The sequence below is a fragment of the Rhinolophus sinicus genome, linkage group LG04 (genome assembly GCF_036562045.2).
Source record: "Rhinolophus sinicus isolate RSC01 linkage group LG04, ASM3656204v1, whole genome shotgun sequence".
NCBI lineage: Eukaryota > Metazoa > Chordata > Mammalia > Chiroptera > Rhinolophidae > Rhinolophus > Rhinolophus sinicus.
In genome coordinates, this window is record NC_133754.1 from 157358152 (window position 1) to 157377733 (window position 19582).

The window sequence follows — 19582 nt, forward strand, 5'->3', positions numbered from 1 at the left end:
GTTCTGTTTTAACTTCATGCCTTCCTTTCTAGAGAGGAACCCTAAGCCCCATACTGAGATTTATTTAGGCTCTACTTTAATCTTATCAGCACATTTATAAGCCATCTCTTAAGCAGATTACTTCAGGAAATATTTCCATAGACGGTTAAACATTAATGTTGATTTTTGCTAACTGCTGTTCAAGGGCATGGGTGGGTGTCATGCAGGGACTCTGGTCCCGCTCCCCGCACAAGAACACTGGATATGGTGAGGCCGAAAAGGAACAACAACGGAGCCATAGATAGGGGAGTCATACCACTGTATTCTCGATGGCGGCTGGTCGAGATACAAAAGCCAACATCTGGCAGTACCCCAACGAGGGGTCTTCCTGCACCCCTGTCTCGCTGTCAGCCAGGCGAGACATAGGAAGTAGGATCAACACGATCCGCAATCAGCTATCCACGCTTGCTAACCGCACTTGCTAGCCGCAATCCACTCTTGCTAGCGCAGTCACGGCAGTTGTATTAGTGGTTAATGACTAACTGGTTACAACTGATGGCCAACTGGTTACAGCTGAGGACCATCTGCTACCCGAGCCAGCACCTTTCCACATGAGGTCGAGAGCCTGGAAACTGCTCTCTGGGACTCCATCCCTACAGTGGGTATGTTTAAAATCTGTTTTTCAGATTCCACTATATGTGCTCTTGGGTTTGTAGCCTCCCTATTAGGCACCACACAGCTTCTGAAAGCAGCCGTAAAACTAACCACTAAACATGACTCAGAAGAAGTCCATTAGTATTTACTGAAATTCAGGGAGGGCAGGATTCTCTGTTAATTGGAGTTTCTGAGGAGGTAAGAATGAATAATTGTGCTCACCTGCTCAGTCTACTGTCAGAACTGCAATGAGCAGAACTGTTAGCATTGGGCTAGCACATGATTTGGATTTGTGGGACTGGAATTGAAATATGTAGCGTAAATGTCAATAAGGTTATTGGAAGTCTCTGAGAGATAAATAGCAGAACTGAAATCCCTAAAAAGGTTTGAGGTTGGATAAGATCGGAGTAGAGTACGTTTAAGACTTCAGGCCAGCAGCAGAGTTAAGACGTTCTAGATCTATGGTGACAAACAAGTAAAGTGCTCATAATTTATTTTATTGGCTGCTGCTCATGTAGTAGGTGGGTGGATCAGCCAGATTTTAGGGCTCAGGACCCTGGGGCACAGCACCTAGTGCAGTGACTGTATTACTTCATAAAGGAAGGTGATGATGGCTGGAGGGTACTGTATAAAAGTAGCACACTCAAGGGCCAGGCGCTTGCTCATCAGCTGCAAAGAGATAAGGAAAGAACTTTGGTGATTCCTACTGTTGGCTCTTGCTTGCCTTCAGGGCGTATAGCAGTGAGGAGAAGTTTAATAAATAAAGGAATTTATAAATCGAGCTGTCTGAAAATATAGAGGGCATCTTGAGAGACTGTGATTGCTTCTTCGCTGGAAGTATTTAAGCAAGGCGGTCAGGATTGCTAAACACAGGGAATGACTGCTCTGGCTGGGGGGATGAACTGGATACCTCTCAGTGCCTTTCCAATTGTGAAAGGCTGTAATTTCCAGAACGAGAGTGACCCTGAGAGGCCGTCCAAGATCTAGGATGGCTCCCAGCCCAGACATTCCTAATGGGAGTAAAAGCCAATTCTGAAAGTGATTCTTTTCACTTGGGCTTTGTCTAATTTAATTCATCCTGGTCCCTCTGTGACTCCTTTCGACCCAGTAAAACTCCATATGATGTGAGAAAACCATTTCACCAGTCCAGTTGGCACTGTGATCCAGGGTTGTTCCCAGTTTAGTTCAAACCTAGAGTTTCCTGGGGACATATGGGGACAGGGAGCCTCATACTAGAGTAACTTAACCTCCCACAGTTTGTTGACCTGGTAATATTAGAAATGTTCTGCCTTCTGCCATGAAGTAGAGTAGTGGAGCGCAGGCCACCAGCAGAGAAGTGACATGTGGGGCCCAGAATATCCCTCACAGTTGAGGATTTTGGATTATGTTAGTCACAGACGCTCCCTACTTTATCGTTGCCACATTTGTATCTAATGAAGTCAGGCAGCTAAGGGGAATGTGTCTTTGGATTGATTTTAACAGAGATATACAGATCCCAGAGCTGATTTTAAACATCAGCAGATAAAGTGTTTGTATTCTTTATAGCAATTGTCTTGATGAAGTGCTCAGCAGGAGACATCTTGTAACATCTGGTATTTTTCAGAGAGGTTTTCCTTGGGTTGTTATTCTTAATAAACTTACCTACTGCTGGTCTTCTTTTTTCAAGTTCATATTTTTCACCAATCCCCTACTTAGAAGCCAGACCCTATGCGAGTGCTTTGGAGGACACAGAAATTGATTAGACATGGTCATGCTTAGCAATCTTTTAGAGGAAAAATTAATTGAAAAAATAATTATAACACAAGGAAGAAAAAATTATTAGTTTTAGGAGAATAATACCAACTAAGTGGTATGGGAGTTGGGAGGGGGAAAGATTATTTCTGGATCAGGGGAGCAGAAAAACTTCATTGAGAAGTTCATGGGTTTGAGCTGGCCTTTGTAACACGGTCTTTGAAGGATTTTGAATGACACAGAACAGGACATTACCCTTAGAAGGAACAGTGTGAGCAGTGGCATAGATGCAGGAAAGCGTGGGCCATGTATGGAACTTGTACATAGGCCGATTTGAATAACGATAAATAGTGAAAGAGAAAGATGAAAGAGTAGTTCAAGTTCAAATTAGAGCATCTTGAATGTGTGGGTGATAACAGCTAAACTTCATTCAGTAACCCGTGGGAAGCCATTGAAAGTTTTTGAGCTGGTAAAAAATCATGATCAGTATTCTGCTTTAGGGCAGCAGTAGATAGTTTATAAAAGTTGGAAGCAAATAACAGGATATTGAATCCAGGAGGAAAGTATAAAGAATCTGAGATGATATTAGTGGGATTAGAAAAGAGGTAATGGCTTCAAGAGACCCTCAGGTGGAATATATAGGACCTATCGGGTTATCAGGAGGAGCAGAAGGTGAATCTTAGATTTCATGAACAAGTTACAGAGTAGTAAGGCAGAGGAGCAGATATGCTTAAAATCAGGGAAGGTGAGAAATGTCATTTTGGAACATGTTTGTCTTGAGATGCCATTGAGAACCTAAGAAGAATTGTCCAACAGTATGAGTTTGGGACTACAGATAGTTTTAGGAGCTGTGGCTAGAGATACAGTGAGAGGATATGATGCCATAACTCAGCGAGAGTGTGGGGACAGAGCCAGGAGTGCAGTTTCCAGGCTCTCGCCCTCACGTGGAAAGGTGCTCACTCGGGTAGTAAATGGCCACAGTAAATCCAACTGTGATTGCATGGCCCTCAGCTGTGGCTAGTTGGCTGTCAGCTGTAAACAGTGAGCCATTGGCCACGAATATAACTGCTGTGGCTACGCTAGCAGCAAATGGGGGGCTAGCAAGAAGATGGTGGCTGAGCTAGCAAGCGCGGATTGCAGTTAGCACGGTGGACTGCAGTTAGCAGGGCGGATTGCAGCTTACAAGGGGGGTTGGTTGGTTGGCAGAAAAGTGGACGGCAGGTTGCAGATTGTGTGGCTCCTGTTTCCTGTGTCTTCAGCCCAGCCGCCAGCGAGACTATAGTGGCATGACTCCCCTATCTATGGCTCCATGATTGTTCCTTTTTGGCCTCACCATGTCCTGTATTCTTGTGGGGGAGCGGGACCAGAGACCCCGCATGACACCCTGCATGACAGAGAGCATACATAGAAAACAGGGCTGAGAACAGTGCTTTGGGGGAAGAACACCATTATGTACAAGGCGCTATAGAAAATGCTTGGTATACTTTATTTTATGTAATCCTTGCAATCAAGGAGAAGCGATTATCTTCAGGTGAGAAATAAAGAATCTGAAGTTCAGAGTGATTATCTCATTAGCTCAAGGTCACACATTTGATAAATGTTGGCTCCAGGGTTTAAATTTAGGCCAGCCTAATTTTGACAGTAGTGGGAGAAAAACCAGAAAAATGAATTGTCATGAAAACAAAGGAGGAGATTAAATATCTTAACAAATTGTGGATGACCATGGGAATAGAAAAGACTGAGATGAGGAGGTGAAATGTCTTCAGATGGTCCCAATAGTTCCATCTTTTGTTGGGAATTTGTGCCAAGACCACATAAATGCCAGGGTTAGGTACATTGAGAGAGACTATTTAAGAACTTTGAACTGTGTTTGACCTTGCTGGAGGTTGAGTTCCATCTACAAATGTACATTTTAACTTAAATAAGCACTTAATCCAAAAGTATCCAGACCATTTTCCAACTTTGTTTATGGCAGAAAAATCTACTTTTTCAATTTAAAATATAGGAAAGTCCCAGATAAAAGCAGCATGATTCAAGTTGAGAGAGAGGAAGTACCCTCCGCTTCCTCTTCCTTGCTCCCCTCTACCCCAATCCTATTTCAGCTCCTGAGAAACCTCCCTGCTCTACATAACACCGTCGGAAAACCTCTGCTTTACATTATATTTTTTAGAGTGAGAGAGGGAAGTGATAGGTACTGCCATTTATTATAGATGAGAAAAGCTAGAAAACTGAAGGAGCCATTTGCTATAGATACTGTCAACTGAAAGTAATATCCACTAGGTATTTCATCACCAAAAAGAATTTATTCAGGAAAAGGAAAAAAAAAGGTTGCAACCCAGCGCATGAAGTCATGGCAAGCAATATGCACATTATGGTTTGTGTGCAAAGATGGAGGGGTATTTAAGGAAGGGAAAAAGGAACTTAGAACCATAGAGTTTTATTATAAAGTTAGAACCATAGAATCCTTCCTGTAGGGTTCTCAACATGAACTTCTGTAATCCCTAGCTCCTTCCACCTGATGATGTTTCCTTAACGTTCCACTTCATCTTTATTAGTACAAATAATTTAGGAATCCAGCTGAGAACAGAACAGAAGTTTTCAAACTCCCCATCAGTCTTTCTATTATCTCACCCTTGCCCCCAGTTTTAAAACAAATAACGTTTACTTAAAAGAGAACATAACATTCTTTTGCATGTGACTTTCCAATTTTCCCAACATCATTTACTGAAGAGACTTTCTTCTCCGTTGTATGTTTTTGGCTCCTTTGTAGAAAATTATCTGCCCATATATATGTGGGTTTATTTCAGGGCTCTCAATTTTGTTTCATTGGTCTGTGTGTCTGTTTTCTGCCAATTCCATGTTGTTTTGATTATTGTCTCTTTGTAGTATAAATTGAAGTTAGGGAGTGTGATATCTCTGTCCTTGTTCTTTTTTCTCAAGACTGCTTTGGCTAGTCAGGTCTTTTGTGATTCCATAAATATCTGATCATTTTTTTTGTTCTGTTTCTTTTTATAAAATGCCATTGGGATTTTGATGGGGATTGCATTAAATCTGTATTTGCTTTGGGTAATGTGGCCATTTTAACAATGTTGATTTTTCCAATCCATGAACACGAGATATCTTTCCATTTCTTTGTGTCTTCCTCCATTTCTTTTAATAATGTCTTATAGTTTTCAGTGTAGGTCCTTCACATTCTTTGTTAATTTTATTTATAGGTATTTTATTCTCTTTGTTGTAATTGCAAAAGGAATTTTTTTTTCATTTTTCTGAAATTTCATTGTTAGTATATAGGAACACAATGGATTTTTGTATGTTGATTTTTGTATCCTGCAACTTTACTGTATTTGTTTATTGTTTCTAATAGTTTTTTGGTAGAGTCTTTAGAGTTGTAGGGAAGATGTTGAAGAAAGTTTGCCTTCATTGGTTGATGTGAACTTTTGTCTATTAGCTTTTATCTGTTTCTGTATGTGAGGTGATTTCTGTGCTGTGATCAGGGGTTGAGTAAATTCCCCCTTTGGTCTCATTCTCCCGAGCAGGAGAGACGTGAGATGAAGCTGCTGTTCTGTCTGTGCTGTGAGGTGATGGTTAGCTTAGGGTTAAAAGAATTCTAAATCAGGGATTGAGAAAATTCCCTCTTTGTTCTGTTTCACTCACATCAGCACATGAAGTGAAGAAGTAGCTAAGTTATAGCAGGACGACATGACAGGCATGTTGCCAGGTTTTGGAAGACCTTGGGCTGATGGTCCCAAGCAGGAATAGTAGATATTGCTTGTCCATATGAACTAGCCCTTCAGCCGGATAAGTAATATTTTTTTATCATTGACGGCCAGACCCTTCCGGAACTGGCTGTTCCTATAGGTGGAGGCAGGAACAAGGAACCTGGCTCTAAGGTACATTTTTGGGAAAGGTACATATATATTATATATATATATTATATATATATATATGTATATATATATATTATATATATATTATATATATATGAATATATAAAGTAATATATAATAATATGTATAATATATAATAATATCATTACTATAATAATTATTATAGTAATAATATTACTATAATATATATAGTAATATATATATATGACCAACCTCAGTTGAGTGAGATAAGATTTTTGCAATAGGAGAGAGAGATTCTTTGGTAATTCATCATCATTCCAGCATTCTTGGAAACTTGAAAACCTCATTGGGAGACATTCCAGTTCCCAATTGCAGACCTGGTGAGCTCCCTGCCATGGCTTCCAGTGCTGGAGGCCGGACGACCTATGAGGTTTGGCTGGTTCCTGACCTTTGCAGAGTTATTTCCCACGGTCCGGTGAGCTTCTTTGGCATAACATGGTTATGAATGTGTGCATAGTTTAATCTTAACTGCATTTTACTGTTTGTTATTGCACAATCTTGTGATTGTATTCTTTGATTGCCTTAATTCCTTTGACTTTTACTACTGTATACTGCTAACTGGATGGAGTGAAGATTGCTAAATAAGTTGATTTAGATATTGCTAAATAAATAATCAACTAGCTCCTCTCTAGTATGCTCCTCTTCCTTCTTTTCCCCACTTGTCATTACAAGGGTTTTCTATATAAAGAATCGTGTCATCTGCAAAAGGTGACAGTTTGACTTCTTCATTCCCAATTTGGGTGCCTTTTATTTCTTTCTCTTGCCTGATTGCTCTGGTTAGCGCTTCTGACACTATATTGAATAACAGTGGTGAGAGGGGGCAGCCCTGTCTTGTTCCTGATCATGGAGGAAAAGCTTTCAATTTTTCACTATTAAGTATGATATTACCTGAGGGTTTGTCATATACGGCCTTTATTATGTTGAGGTACTTCCCTTCTATACCCATTTTATTAAGTTTTTTAATCATAAATGGATGTTGTATCTTGTCAAATGCTTTTTCTGCATCTATTCTAGACTGCTGTCTGTCATCATATACTAAAATTAACTCAAAATGAATCAAAGACCTAAATATAAGATCTGAAACAATAAATTGCATAGAAGAAAGCATAGATACTAAACTTATAGACCTTGGGTTCAGAAAGGATTTTATGAATTTGACCTCAAAGACAAAGGAAGTAAAAGCTAAAACAAATGAATGGGACTATATCAAACTAAAAAGCTTCCGCACAGCAAAAGAAACCATCAACAAAACAAAGAGGCAGCCAACTGAATGGGGTAAGATATTTGCAAACAACACCTCTAATAAGGGACTAATATCCAAAATATATAAGGAAGTCATACAATTCAACAACAACAATAAAATCCAATTAAAAAATGGGCAGAGGACCTGAACAGACACTTCTCCCAAGGAGACATACAGACAAACAACCAACAGATATGTGAAAAAATGCTCAACTTCACTAGCTGTTAGGGAAATGCAAATCAAAACCACAATGAGATACCACCTCACCCCTGTTGGAATGGCTATTATCAACAAGATAAGTAATAACATGTGTTGGAGAGGTTGTGGCGAGAAAGGAACCTTTATACATTGCTGATGGAAATATAAATAAATTGGTACAGCCACTATGGAAAACAATATGAAGGTTCCTCAAAAAATTAAGAATAAAATTACCATATAACCCTGCCATCCCTCTTCTGGGTATCTACCCCAAAAATCTGAAAACAACCGTAAAGATACTATGTTTCCCCCAAAATAAGACGTAGCCGGACCATCAGCTCTAATGTGTCTTTTGGAGCAAAAATTAATATAAGACCTGGTCTTATTTTAATATAAGACCAGGTATGATATGATATGATATGATATGATATGATATGATATGATATGATATGGTATATTATATAATGCCGGGTATAATATAATATTGGGTATAATATAATATAATATAATACCGGGTCATATTAATTTTTGCTCCAAAAGACGCATTGGAGCTGATGGTCCGGCTAGGTCCTATGATACATAGGAGTATATATATTCCTACGTTCAGTGCAGCATTATTCATGGTAGCCAAGTCATGGAAACAACCAAAGTGTCCTTTGATAGATAGATAAAGAAGATGTGGTACATATATACAGTGGAATATTACTCAGCCATAAGAAAAAATGAAATACTGCCATTTGCGACAACATGGATGGATCTTGAGATTATTACGCTAAGTGAAATAAGTCAAACAGAAAAAGTCAAGAACCATATGATATCACTCATATGTGGGATATAAAACTGAAAGCAACAAACAAACATTCATAGACATAGACAACAGTTTAGTGGTTACCAGAGGGTAAGGGAGGAGGGGTTGTGGTAGATGAGGGTAAATGGGGTCAAATATATGGTGATGGAAGAACTAATTCTGGGTGGTGAACCCACAATGTGATACTATATAGATGATGTATTATAGAATTGTACACTTGAAATCTATATAATTTTACTAACCAATGTCACCCCAATAAATTTAAAAAAGAGAACATAACACTTGATTTCTAAGATTCCATTCAACAGTCATTTGTTAACTACCTATGTGTACAAAACAGTTAAAACTAGCTTAGTACACATTGACTCATTTTTATAAACTAAAAGAAATGAAAACTAAACCATCACCCAAAGCATCAGAATTATATCACCTAATAAGGAACTTACTTTGTGAAACTGCAAAATTACAAGCTCCGGCAGGAGATTGTGGATTCCAATATTTGTTCAGACCCAATTTAAAGTTCTAGGCAGAAAAGGGGTTTGCCTTATAGACTGAGCAGATACTTCCTGAAGAAGACCGTGAGTTTGAAAATAGAAGCAGTAGCTAAGAAACTAGCGTTTTTCAGGTTCCTTTCTACTCCATTTTATGTTTGAAGTCTATTTTATATTTCATCGTCAACTGTTTGCTTTAAACCACCGTAAACCAAATCTAAGTTAATCTAAAGTTTATTATGGGTCTGTGAATCACCTTTGGAAGAAGCAGGTTGTAAATGAGGGTTTTGAGACACACTTCTTTTTCCCTGTGTAGAGGACACAGAATGAAGAAATCCACAACAAAGGAATTGGCAAAGTTCCCAAAAGCCAGGAATCAGAAGTAGGAAGCTGAAGGAGATCTGGTCATCTAAATGGCATCATAGACTGGGAGATGTTTCACCATTTTCACCCCTCCTGGAGTTTTGAAGTTCCTATGTTTACCAGATCTTTATTTTCCTGTCAGAAAGAAGTTATGATTGAAATAAGGAGGGATAAGGCAGGGACTGTAACTTGCACACACACACACACACACACACACACACACGCTTCTGTTGCACTAAAAAAAGATAATTTTTGTTAGATTTGCTGAGATTCATGTGGTGGGAATTGGGGTGGAGGAACCTTGATTTCTGGAGTAACTCTGGGGATTTGTGCATTGGGTATAATAGCTAACTCTGAGAAACCTTAATGAAGTAGACTGGAAGCTTTCATGATTTTACACAACAGTTTGGGGAAAATGTAGCTCTGTTTAGTCAGGGGTATGATGTGTATACATCTGCTTCTGTGTGAGATCCTCAAAAGCATTCAAGTCAACCAGGAGTTTGTTCCTTTGTTGGTGAAGAACTCCAGTCTCTGAAGACAGATTTTTTCATTTGTTCATTTGTTCAGAACTGATATTCTAGTTCTAAGGCATTTGGCTATGCTGGTACCACAAATATGTCATTGCTAGACTTCACTGTGCTTGTTATAGTTTCTGTAGTTTTCAGACAAGCTAAACATAAAAACTTAAAGACTTCCTCTAAATCTTTGTACTCAGTAAATTTATCAGTTGTTTCGTGTATAAGTGTGTGTTTGGTGGGGGGATGCGAAATAGTGGCAACACAGAATCATAGCTGTAGCTTGGGGGACTTGAAGTTGGTTTGCAATGTGATGCCAATTGTGAGACTATAGATTAATACATCAGTAGATCAATACTCCATCCCCAACCCCAAGTTTCATTAAAGTCATCTTCATTTCTGTATTATACGGTTCAGTCCAAGGTTGAGGCAGTTTGGAGACTATCAGCTCAAGGTGGGACCTGTTATTTCTACCTTTAAATTCTCATTTGTAAATGAAAGAGCTTAGTTCTTACAACCATGTTGTATAGACGTTGGTGCTATTACTTGACTTCTCTTGGCGCCTCTTTTATGACTGGACTGTTTTTCAACCTTCTTTTTAAAATGTGATGACCCTTCCCCCAAATATTTAGTAATTGCATCGGGAAAAATGGTAAGTTTACAATGGAGAGTTCTGGCAGACACCATCTTAACCAAGTGATCTACATACAACAGAATGTATCTGTCCCCTGATGTGATGCATTGAGAGGGGCGCATCAGACAACTCAATTTAAGGCACATTCTACAAAATAACTGGCCAATGCCCTTCAAAAATGTCAAGATCATGAAAAACAAGGAAAGAATAAGGAATAGTCACAGGTTGGAGGAAACATACAACTAATGCAATGTGGGATCCTAGAACAAAATAAATACATAAACAATTTATGTACTTCAGTTAATGGTATTATACCAAGGTTAATTTCTTAGTTTGTTAATTTTTCTATGGTTATGTAAGATGTTAGCATAAAAGTAAGGTGAGTGAAGGGTATTTGGAAACTCCCTATGCTATTTTTGCAAATCTGAAAAATTTCAATTATCTCAAAATAAAACATATTTTAAAATGTAGTGAACCAAATTAGACTATTTCTTTTCTGAGTAAGACAGGAAGAGTATTTACTACAGTCGGTATATTCATTTTAATTTTCAGTTCTTTTGTTATTATATATTAAATAGATACAAAGTTTATAACGTGTAAATTGTGAAGAGGAACAATGCTTTTCTCCATCCCATCCTTCTCCCTCACCCTCTCCCTAACCTTTATCCTAAATTTTGTATTTTTCATTCCCTTCTCTTTATAGGTTTATCTTGAATGTATTTATACTTAGTGATATCGTCTTGCATGATCTTTAACTTTATGTAAATGGAATAATACTGTATGTATTCTTTTGCAATTTGTTTTTTCCCTAAATATTATATTCCTGAGATTTAATAATGTTAATGTATTTAACTGTAGTTGACTCATTTCACTAGTATATAGCTTTACACTGCACAAGTTCTTTCTCTACTCACCATTGATAGCCATTTGGTTGGTTTCCAATTTTGCTGTCATGATCAGTGCCACTGCACACATCCTGTGTATAACATATTATGAGAGTTTCCTTAGGATACACTCGTATACCTAAAAATGTACTTGCTGGGTTATAGGGTAGATGCTCCATCAACTTAACTAGAAAGGCCAAATTGTTTTCCAAAGTGGTCAAATTTTTAATACTACCAACAGCATGTAAATGTTCCAGTGGTTCCAATTTTCTTTCTAACACAATATTATTAGACTTTAATTTTTTACCAATCTGGTGGATGGTATATTAAAATTTTAAAACATCGCCATTTATTGACTGCTTTGTGTCAAGCACAGCGGTAGACATTTTTGTACCTTATTTAATTTAATCTTCTCACAGCTCTTCATCTCAGCCCCATAATGAAAACTAATGCTGTACTTAGTTTGTAATATATAATTACCCCTAAGCCTCTCTCTTGACAAATTTATTCCTTAGTGAGTCTTTCGCTATAGTATACCTGCCTAATTTATTTCCTGTTTTCTTAAGAAAGAAATTATTCTCATTTTAGAAGAAATTTGAGGCATGAAGTAGTTAATAATAACTTGCCCCAAATTACATTGTCATTAATTAGTAGCAGTCTTTGAAATAAAACCCAGTTCTCTGGCTCCTCATCCTTTTTTTTTTTTTTTTTTGCTGCATCTCTTCCTTTTTCCTCCCACATCCCTTTTCTTCCTCGCCCCCCCCCCCCCACATTATTCCATTGTCCTGAGTTTAACAGCTTTCCGGTTGACTGCTGTGTGATGTGATGTGTGTGCAGAGTGCCACAAGATTGGGTGTGCATCTCGTTCCAGCTAAACTGCCATTCCCTGGACCCTGGCTGGCTAAGTGCCTATAACCACTTCACATCCCAAGCTGTGCTGCTTGCATGGATTTGGCTAGACTACCCTCTCAAAGCAGCCTAATGGCCCTGCAGGGGCTGGGGAGAATCCAGAACTTCAGGCAGGACATCCCAGCCTTGGCTCTCCTTTCTCGGCAGCAATAGGAACCCCAAGCCTACTGTGGGGTATAGGCAACTCAGAGTAGGACTAGGTGCCCAGAGAGTGGTGATATTAGAATTGCTAACACTGGGTAGGAAAGCACAGGTTCTGTTGACAGAAGAAACAGAAACCTTAGGTTGGGATACAAAACTTACAGCCAGTGAGCACAAATGAATTTTGTTTGGCCTGCACAATATTTAATTTCCTTTTTGTATTTGGATACTTTTATAGGAGGCACATGCACTCACCAATTTGTCACAGTACCAGGCACTTCATTTCCTACTGTTTCACAGCAAACTGCTATTAATTCCCTGGCTCCTAAAGTTATTTGATGCAACTGTATCCTTAATGAGATCACTTGGGACTCACTGAGGGCAGAACTGGAAGCTGCATTTTCATTCCAGAGCGATCACAGTTGTCCAGGTTATTTTTGTGAACATGGCAGTTGAACATCCCTTGGCTGGGAACACCCTTTTACTTAGACTTTACACTTCCCTCAAGATTGTGGATTTTTCCCCATCTAATCTTGTTTTGGATAATTAAGATGAAAATGCCTATAAAGGTTACTAATCTTGGCTTATGCACACTTAGTGACGTAGGAGACCTGAAAGAAATCGATTAACTAAAATAAATACACTGTATTGGCCTTTTCTGAACTGGGATAAGGATAGAGAGAAAGAAGGGAAGAAAGAAGGGTTTTTCTGTGTAGCAAACTCATGGGGTTTGATAAAGTATAACTTTTAAAATGAACAGATGTCAAAGATTTTATTAAATGAGGAAGTGAGCAAGATGTTAAAACCAATTCAAGTGAAAATTTAGGAGCTAACTATTTATACGCAATTTAATAAAGAAATGTTAAGATAAAATTTCTGAATTATACACAAAACTATTAAAGTCCTAAATTGTGTAAATCATAACCTTTGGAGTTATCTTTTCCACCAGATGTAAAATATTTGAATCTCTACTGGATAAATATCTACAAGTTAACCTCTGCCCTATAACACAATTACAGAATAGTCCAACCAATAGAAAACTAATCAAAGGTGTAAACCCAGAACTGCACTAAAGCATCACCCAGTAATCTCTTTTCCCTGTCTCCAAGTTTCAGATAATTTTCTGACAGATTATAGACATCAATGCAGACTTGGTTGCCGGGAAGTAGAATCTATTTCCCAAGCTTTATAGCTTTATGATGAAGACATAGGAAATGAATTCTAACATTTAGCATATGTATCTTAAAGATAGATTATTTTCAATTTCAGAGATTAAGTGTATTAAGAATATATTTAAGGGAAATAGTATCAGCATGAGAAATTCTCATTCTGAATCTTTTTATTTCCTTTACAGGAATTCCATTGAATTATAGTTAGTACTACTCTGCCATGTCTATATTTAAAAGCAAAAGTGAGGAGAGACAAAATGGAGGTAGGTGAACTCAATAAGAGATATCTAAGTCTGTATGTCATTATTACTGCCTCTAAAAAGTGTGTGTGTGTGTGTGTGTGTGTGTGCGTGTGCGCGCGCACCATATGACAGATAAACAAACTGGCCAATCCACCAATCAAACCACCAGTCTACCAAACAACTGACTAAGAAAGGAAATATACTTTGCAGAAGTAAATACTTCGTACTTAACAAGTTGAAGCTCCACTGTTTAGTCATCTGAGAATTCTAATTTGAAGAGTTACAATCTCTCATCTTTTGTACTTTTATTTGGAAGTTCACCAGGAGAGCATATGTTCCTTTTTCCTCTCCCCGTCCTTCACAAATGCCTCCTGCTAAAAAGAAGTGGCCAATGTGAAAAGAAGTTGCCAACGTAGCCTTTTTGTGGCCGGAGCAAATGGATCTGGCTGTGGTTTAGGGAGCATTTCCTTACCGCTTCCATGCTTTTCTTCAGTGACTCAAAGTACTAAAGGGAGTTGGGGTAATCACGCCCTTCCCTTTCACAATGAAACGGCCTGACATGAAAAAAAAATTTTTGACTTAAATTTTGAGAAAGCAAGCCAGAATGTGGTTCTATATTTAGGCTTCCTTTTGAGGAATGGAGAATGTGCAGGGAATGAAATAAGGTCACCGATTTAAAGCCACACTCTACCTTCTTTACTTTGTGCAGTTGTTTGATTCCTGGAGGGAGCCCAGTCTAAGTGCACAGCCTCTAGTTTCAGAAAGAAATCCATTTCAAGGGCACAGGAAGAGTAAGTCAGGGAACTCCCAACCAAGGGAAAGCCAGGGAGTTAACTCTTATTCTCATAACTGGTAAAGGAGAGAGGACTGAGGAAAACAAACTAACTGACCAGTTTCTCCTGCATCTTCTTAGGAACAGAACAGTATATGGAGAGTAGAATACTTTAGGGAGTAGTAAGTTCAAGGTAAACAAAAACTGCAGTAATCATCATAAAGACTGATTCATTATTCAACAAATATTTATTGATCACCAAATGAATGCCAGTGACTGCTACATGCTGGCAATATAGTGGCAACAAAAACCAGAGAGAATCCCTGCTCTTATGGAGATTATGGTTTAGTGAGGGACAGCCTTTAGTAAGTAATAGCACATTAATAGCACAGAGTAATATCAAATTATATCTACAATAAGTGCTATGAAGAAAAGTCATGTGGGAGGCATAGTGCTTAAGGACATGGATCCTGGAGCCATACTTTCTTGGTTGGAATCCTAGCTGCACCACTTACTGTTATCTTGGGCAGATCTCTTAATTTCTCTATGCTATAGTTTCTCATCTATGAAATGAGGCTAATAATAGTGCTACCCCATACGAATGTTGTGAGGATTAAATGAGGTAGAATTTTTAAGCACTTAGAACAGTATCTGGCACATGGTAAACGCTAGGTAAGTGTTTGTGTGAAAAAAATAATCTGAGTGAGTTTGATGCTTTCACTCAGGAAGATAATTAAGAGCATGAACGTTTATAAATGTGGGTCATCTCAAAACTCAAAAGTTTTACCAATGAGAAATAATTGGAGCCAGTTTCCCAGGCCTAACTCCCTTTAGATAGGCTAGACCTACCTGCTGCAGTAGAGTTATTGCTGTACTGTTTTGAGCAGTGAGCAATTAATACTGGTTCATCCAAGATGTTGGCCTTTTTGTATGAGTTGACAGAATAACAGTGATAAACTAAGTAATTTGGCAGCTACCTCTGCCCTTTTTTGGCTATTAGCCTATTCTGGGTGGAAAACTTAGAATGCATAGAGTGAATATTGACAGGTGCTAGTATCTTCTTTACCCTCTCCTTTCTATTTTTCACCACTTTCATAGTTTAGGTTTTCATCCTTTCAAGTGTTGACTATTGCAGCAGTCTTTTAATTCTTTATGTCTGCAATCTGTTCCTCTGTAAATATATCATATTAATCCTTATGAAATTCTAGTTTTGTCACATTTTTCCCTGCTCATAATCTTTCTGAGATTCCTTGTCAGCTACCAGAAAAAATATAAGGCCTAACATTAAAGGCCTAACTTTATAGTTTCGTTTCCTGCCTCTTTCAGGCTCTTCCTACCTGGTATACTATCATACAACTCGTTTAGTCTCAGTGCCAATCCTTTCATTAAGTTCTTCTTCCTGCCTGGATACCCGCCGCCTGCGTCTATAATGAACCTATATCCATCTTTTAGGTTTAGTGCAAGTCCTTCTCTGGGAAGCCTTCTCCAACGATTCTAGCCACCAACCCTCTCACCCCCACCATTACCTTTCTTTCGTGAATTCCAGTAGTGCTTGGTTTCTATCGTTTTTTTAAATAATGGTCTTACTGCGATATAATTCACGTGCTATAAAATTCACCCTTTTAAAGCATATTTCAGTGATTTTTTAGTGTAGTCACAAAATTATGCAACCATGACCCTAATTTAATTTTAGAACATTTCCACCAAAGGAAACCCCATATCCATTAGCGATCACCACTAACTCCCCCCCTTCCCTGGCCCCTAACCACCACTAATCTACTTTCTATCTCTGTGGATTTGCTTATTCTGGACATGACATAAATGGAATCATACAACATGTGGTCTTTTTTTTTTTTCTTCAGTTTCCAGTGTACACAAAAACATAATGACTAGACATTTACACCCCTCACAAAGTGATAACCCCAACAAGCCTACTACCCATCTGACACCATATATAGCTATTACAATACTATTGACTATATTCCCTATACTGTACTCTACATCCTGTGAATAAATAAATACACACACACACACACACACACACACACACACTTTTCCTTTCTTAAAATGTGTACACTACATCCTGTGAATAAATAAATACACACACACACACACACACACACACACACACTTTTCCTTTCTTAAAATGTGTATACATTTTAAGAAAGGAAAATTATTAAAATTTATAATACTCAATATATACCAATAACAAAAGATGAATACAAGTGATGTTTGACTTCTGCAATTACAAGAGGTGCTCAAAGTGGTTGCCATCAGTGCCCAGCCACTTCTGATTATGACTAACTACTGTTTGAGCACACTTGTACACAATTTTTGGCACCCCCCAGTGTGTGTGTGTGTTTTATTATAGTTGACATTCAATACTATTTTATATTAGTTTCAGGTGCACAGTGCCCTGGTTAGGAATTTATATAATTTGAGAAGTGATCCCCCTGATAAGCCTAGTACCCACCTGACACCATACATAATTTTTACAGCATTATTGACTATATTCCCCATACTGAATTTTACATCCCGGTAACTGTTTTGTCTCCAATTTGTACTTCCTAATCCCTTCACCTTTCTCACCCATCCCCCCCCCCAACATGTGGTCTTTTGTGACTGGCTTCTTTCACTTAATGTTTCCAAGGTTCATCTAAGTTGCAGCCTGTATCAGTACTTCATCCCTTTTTATGGCTGAATAACCCTCCGTTGTATGGACCACAAATTGTCCATCTATCAGTTGACAGACATTTGGGTTGTTTCCACTTTTGGGCTATTATGAACAATGCTGCTATAACATTCATGTACAAGATTTTATATGGATATATGATTTCAATTCTTTTGCATCTCTAAAATTCAGTTTTAAATCGTATTTATATCCTGCCTTGAACTGTTGCTTTACTGATTTGCATATATAGTATATGGTTCTACTAAATTATCTGCCTAGCACAGGCCTGCAAAACTCCCTGTTCTGGAGAGTTTGCAAGCCTGTCCCATTTATTATACTTCTCCTTTCCCTCTCCTTTACCATCCATACACATCTACAAATAATCATCATTGCCATCATCACCACCACCACAACACAATAAAAATTAACAAATACTGATAGATAGTTAAATAATGCTAGGTAGTAAATTCAAATGGATGAGATACACTTGTATATTGACATGGAAAAATCTCCAACACATAGTATGGAAGGAAAAAAGCAACTTGCAGAGCAATGCACATAGTAGGATCTCATTTGTTCAAAAAACACCCATACACCAGTGTTTGTATATATGTATATGTTTGTATGTAAATAACCTGAAAAGGAAGGGACCAAAGGGATATGTACCAATCTGTTAGCAGTTGTTTCCTTGGGAAAGGGAATGGAAGGTATGGAAAAGGAAACTTCATATTTTTTCTACATATAGTTCTGATTTTGGATCTTACACAGTTAAAATATATTTATGTACTATTTTGGATGATTTGAAAAATTAATAAAGAAAAAAGTGTAAGTGTAAGGGGGGTGGTAGATGAGTGTAAATCGGGTTAAATATATGGTGCTGGAAAGAGAACTGACTCTGGGTGGTGAACACACAATGTGATCTATAGATGATGTAATACAGAATTGTACACCTGAAATCTATGTAACTTTACTAACCATTGTCACCCCAGTAAATTTTAATTAAAAAAAAGAAAAAAGTGTCATCACAAAGGGAAAATAACCAATTTGGAGAAACTAAAGGGAGAGGACAGGAACAGGAAAAAGGAAGAAAAGAAATAGCAGGAAGGAGGGCATAGATATTGTGGCATGTAGAGCAGAAAGTTAATCAGAGCCGTAGTAGTAGAATTCTATACAATACCATATTTAAAGAAACACAAAAATAGACATCTGTGTTGTACAATTCTGAACATACTAAAAACCATTGAATTATACATTTTATTTTAAATAAGTGAATTGTATGGTATGTGTATTATATTTCAATAAAGTTATTTAGCATAAAGCAGATAGCTAAAGTTTTTAGTTTGTTTGTAGAATGGTGTTTCTTTTAAAAATTTAAACCAACAATTGAACTAACTCATAGGGACTTTTCCTAATCAGTAACAGAGGCAGGGTTGCCAGATAAAATACACGATTCCCAGTTAAATTTGAATTTCAGTAAACAATGAATACTTTTTTTAGTATAAGTATGTCCCATGTAATATTTGGGACATAGTATGTTTTTGTATTTTTATTTGCTATATCTGGCAACCCTAAACAAAGGGGATTACGTTTTGAATGTCTTACAATTAAATTGCCTCTTTAGCATCAACAGGATTTACTTTAAGATCCAGTTTTGTATGAATGGCTTTTTGTTTCTAACCGGTGGCCTTTAATATAACTTACCCAATCTCTCATCTCCTGTCTCAAGGAAGGTTTTATGATTGAAAAGCACTGAAGGTGATGTCTAGCAGTTCAGTTAAACATGATTGATTTTAACTTTACCACGTTGATGAGAAATCGTTGGATCTACATACCAAATGAAGGCAGGATGGCCAAGTACTACTCCCAACTTCCATCTGCCTAGAGTAATATGAAGGACATTCCTGTCAGCTTCTCCTTTGGAGGAGAACGGGGAGAAACCAAAGGTCTCCAAGAGGAATAGAAGTGGAGCCTATGGTTTTGAGCACATCTTGAGTTGTGCCATCCAAACCAATCTTCTATGTCACCCTGTTAAAAAATTACGGTTTGGTGGTGGTGGTGGTGGTGGTGTGTGTGTGTTTGATTGTATTACTATTGGATTTTCTTCAGTATCTTGTCCTTTGAGCCGTTCTAGTCTTGTTTCTGCTAACCTTGACTCTATAGGGGATGATCAGAGACAGAGGTAACACGAGAGCTATAATAGCTCAAGAACCGGACTTTTTGTGACATTCAAGATGTTACTGAGCTTCCTCTCCAGGTCTTTTCGACACTGC

At 37.9% G+C, this 19582-nt stretch overlaps 1 protein-coding gene across 1 annotated transcript in view; it reads left to right on the plus strand.

Annotated features, from left to right (window-relative positions):
• Nucleotides 1-308: 308 nt before the first annotated feature.
• Nucleotides 309-19582, plus strand: part of LOC109446137 (phospholipid-transporting ATPase FetA) — an 80539-nt gene continuing 61265 nt past the window's right edge. The window contains 1 exon segment of the mRNA XM_074331529.1: nucleotides 309-408. Coding sequence (XP_074187630.1) covers nucleotides 309-408 — 100 coding nt within the window.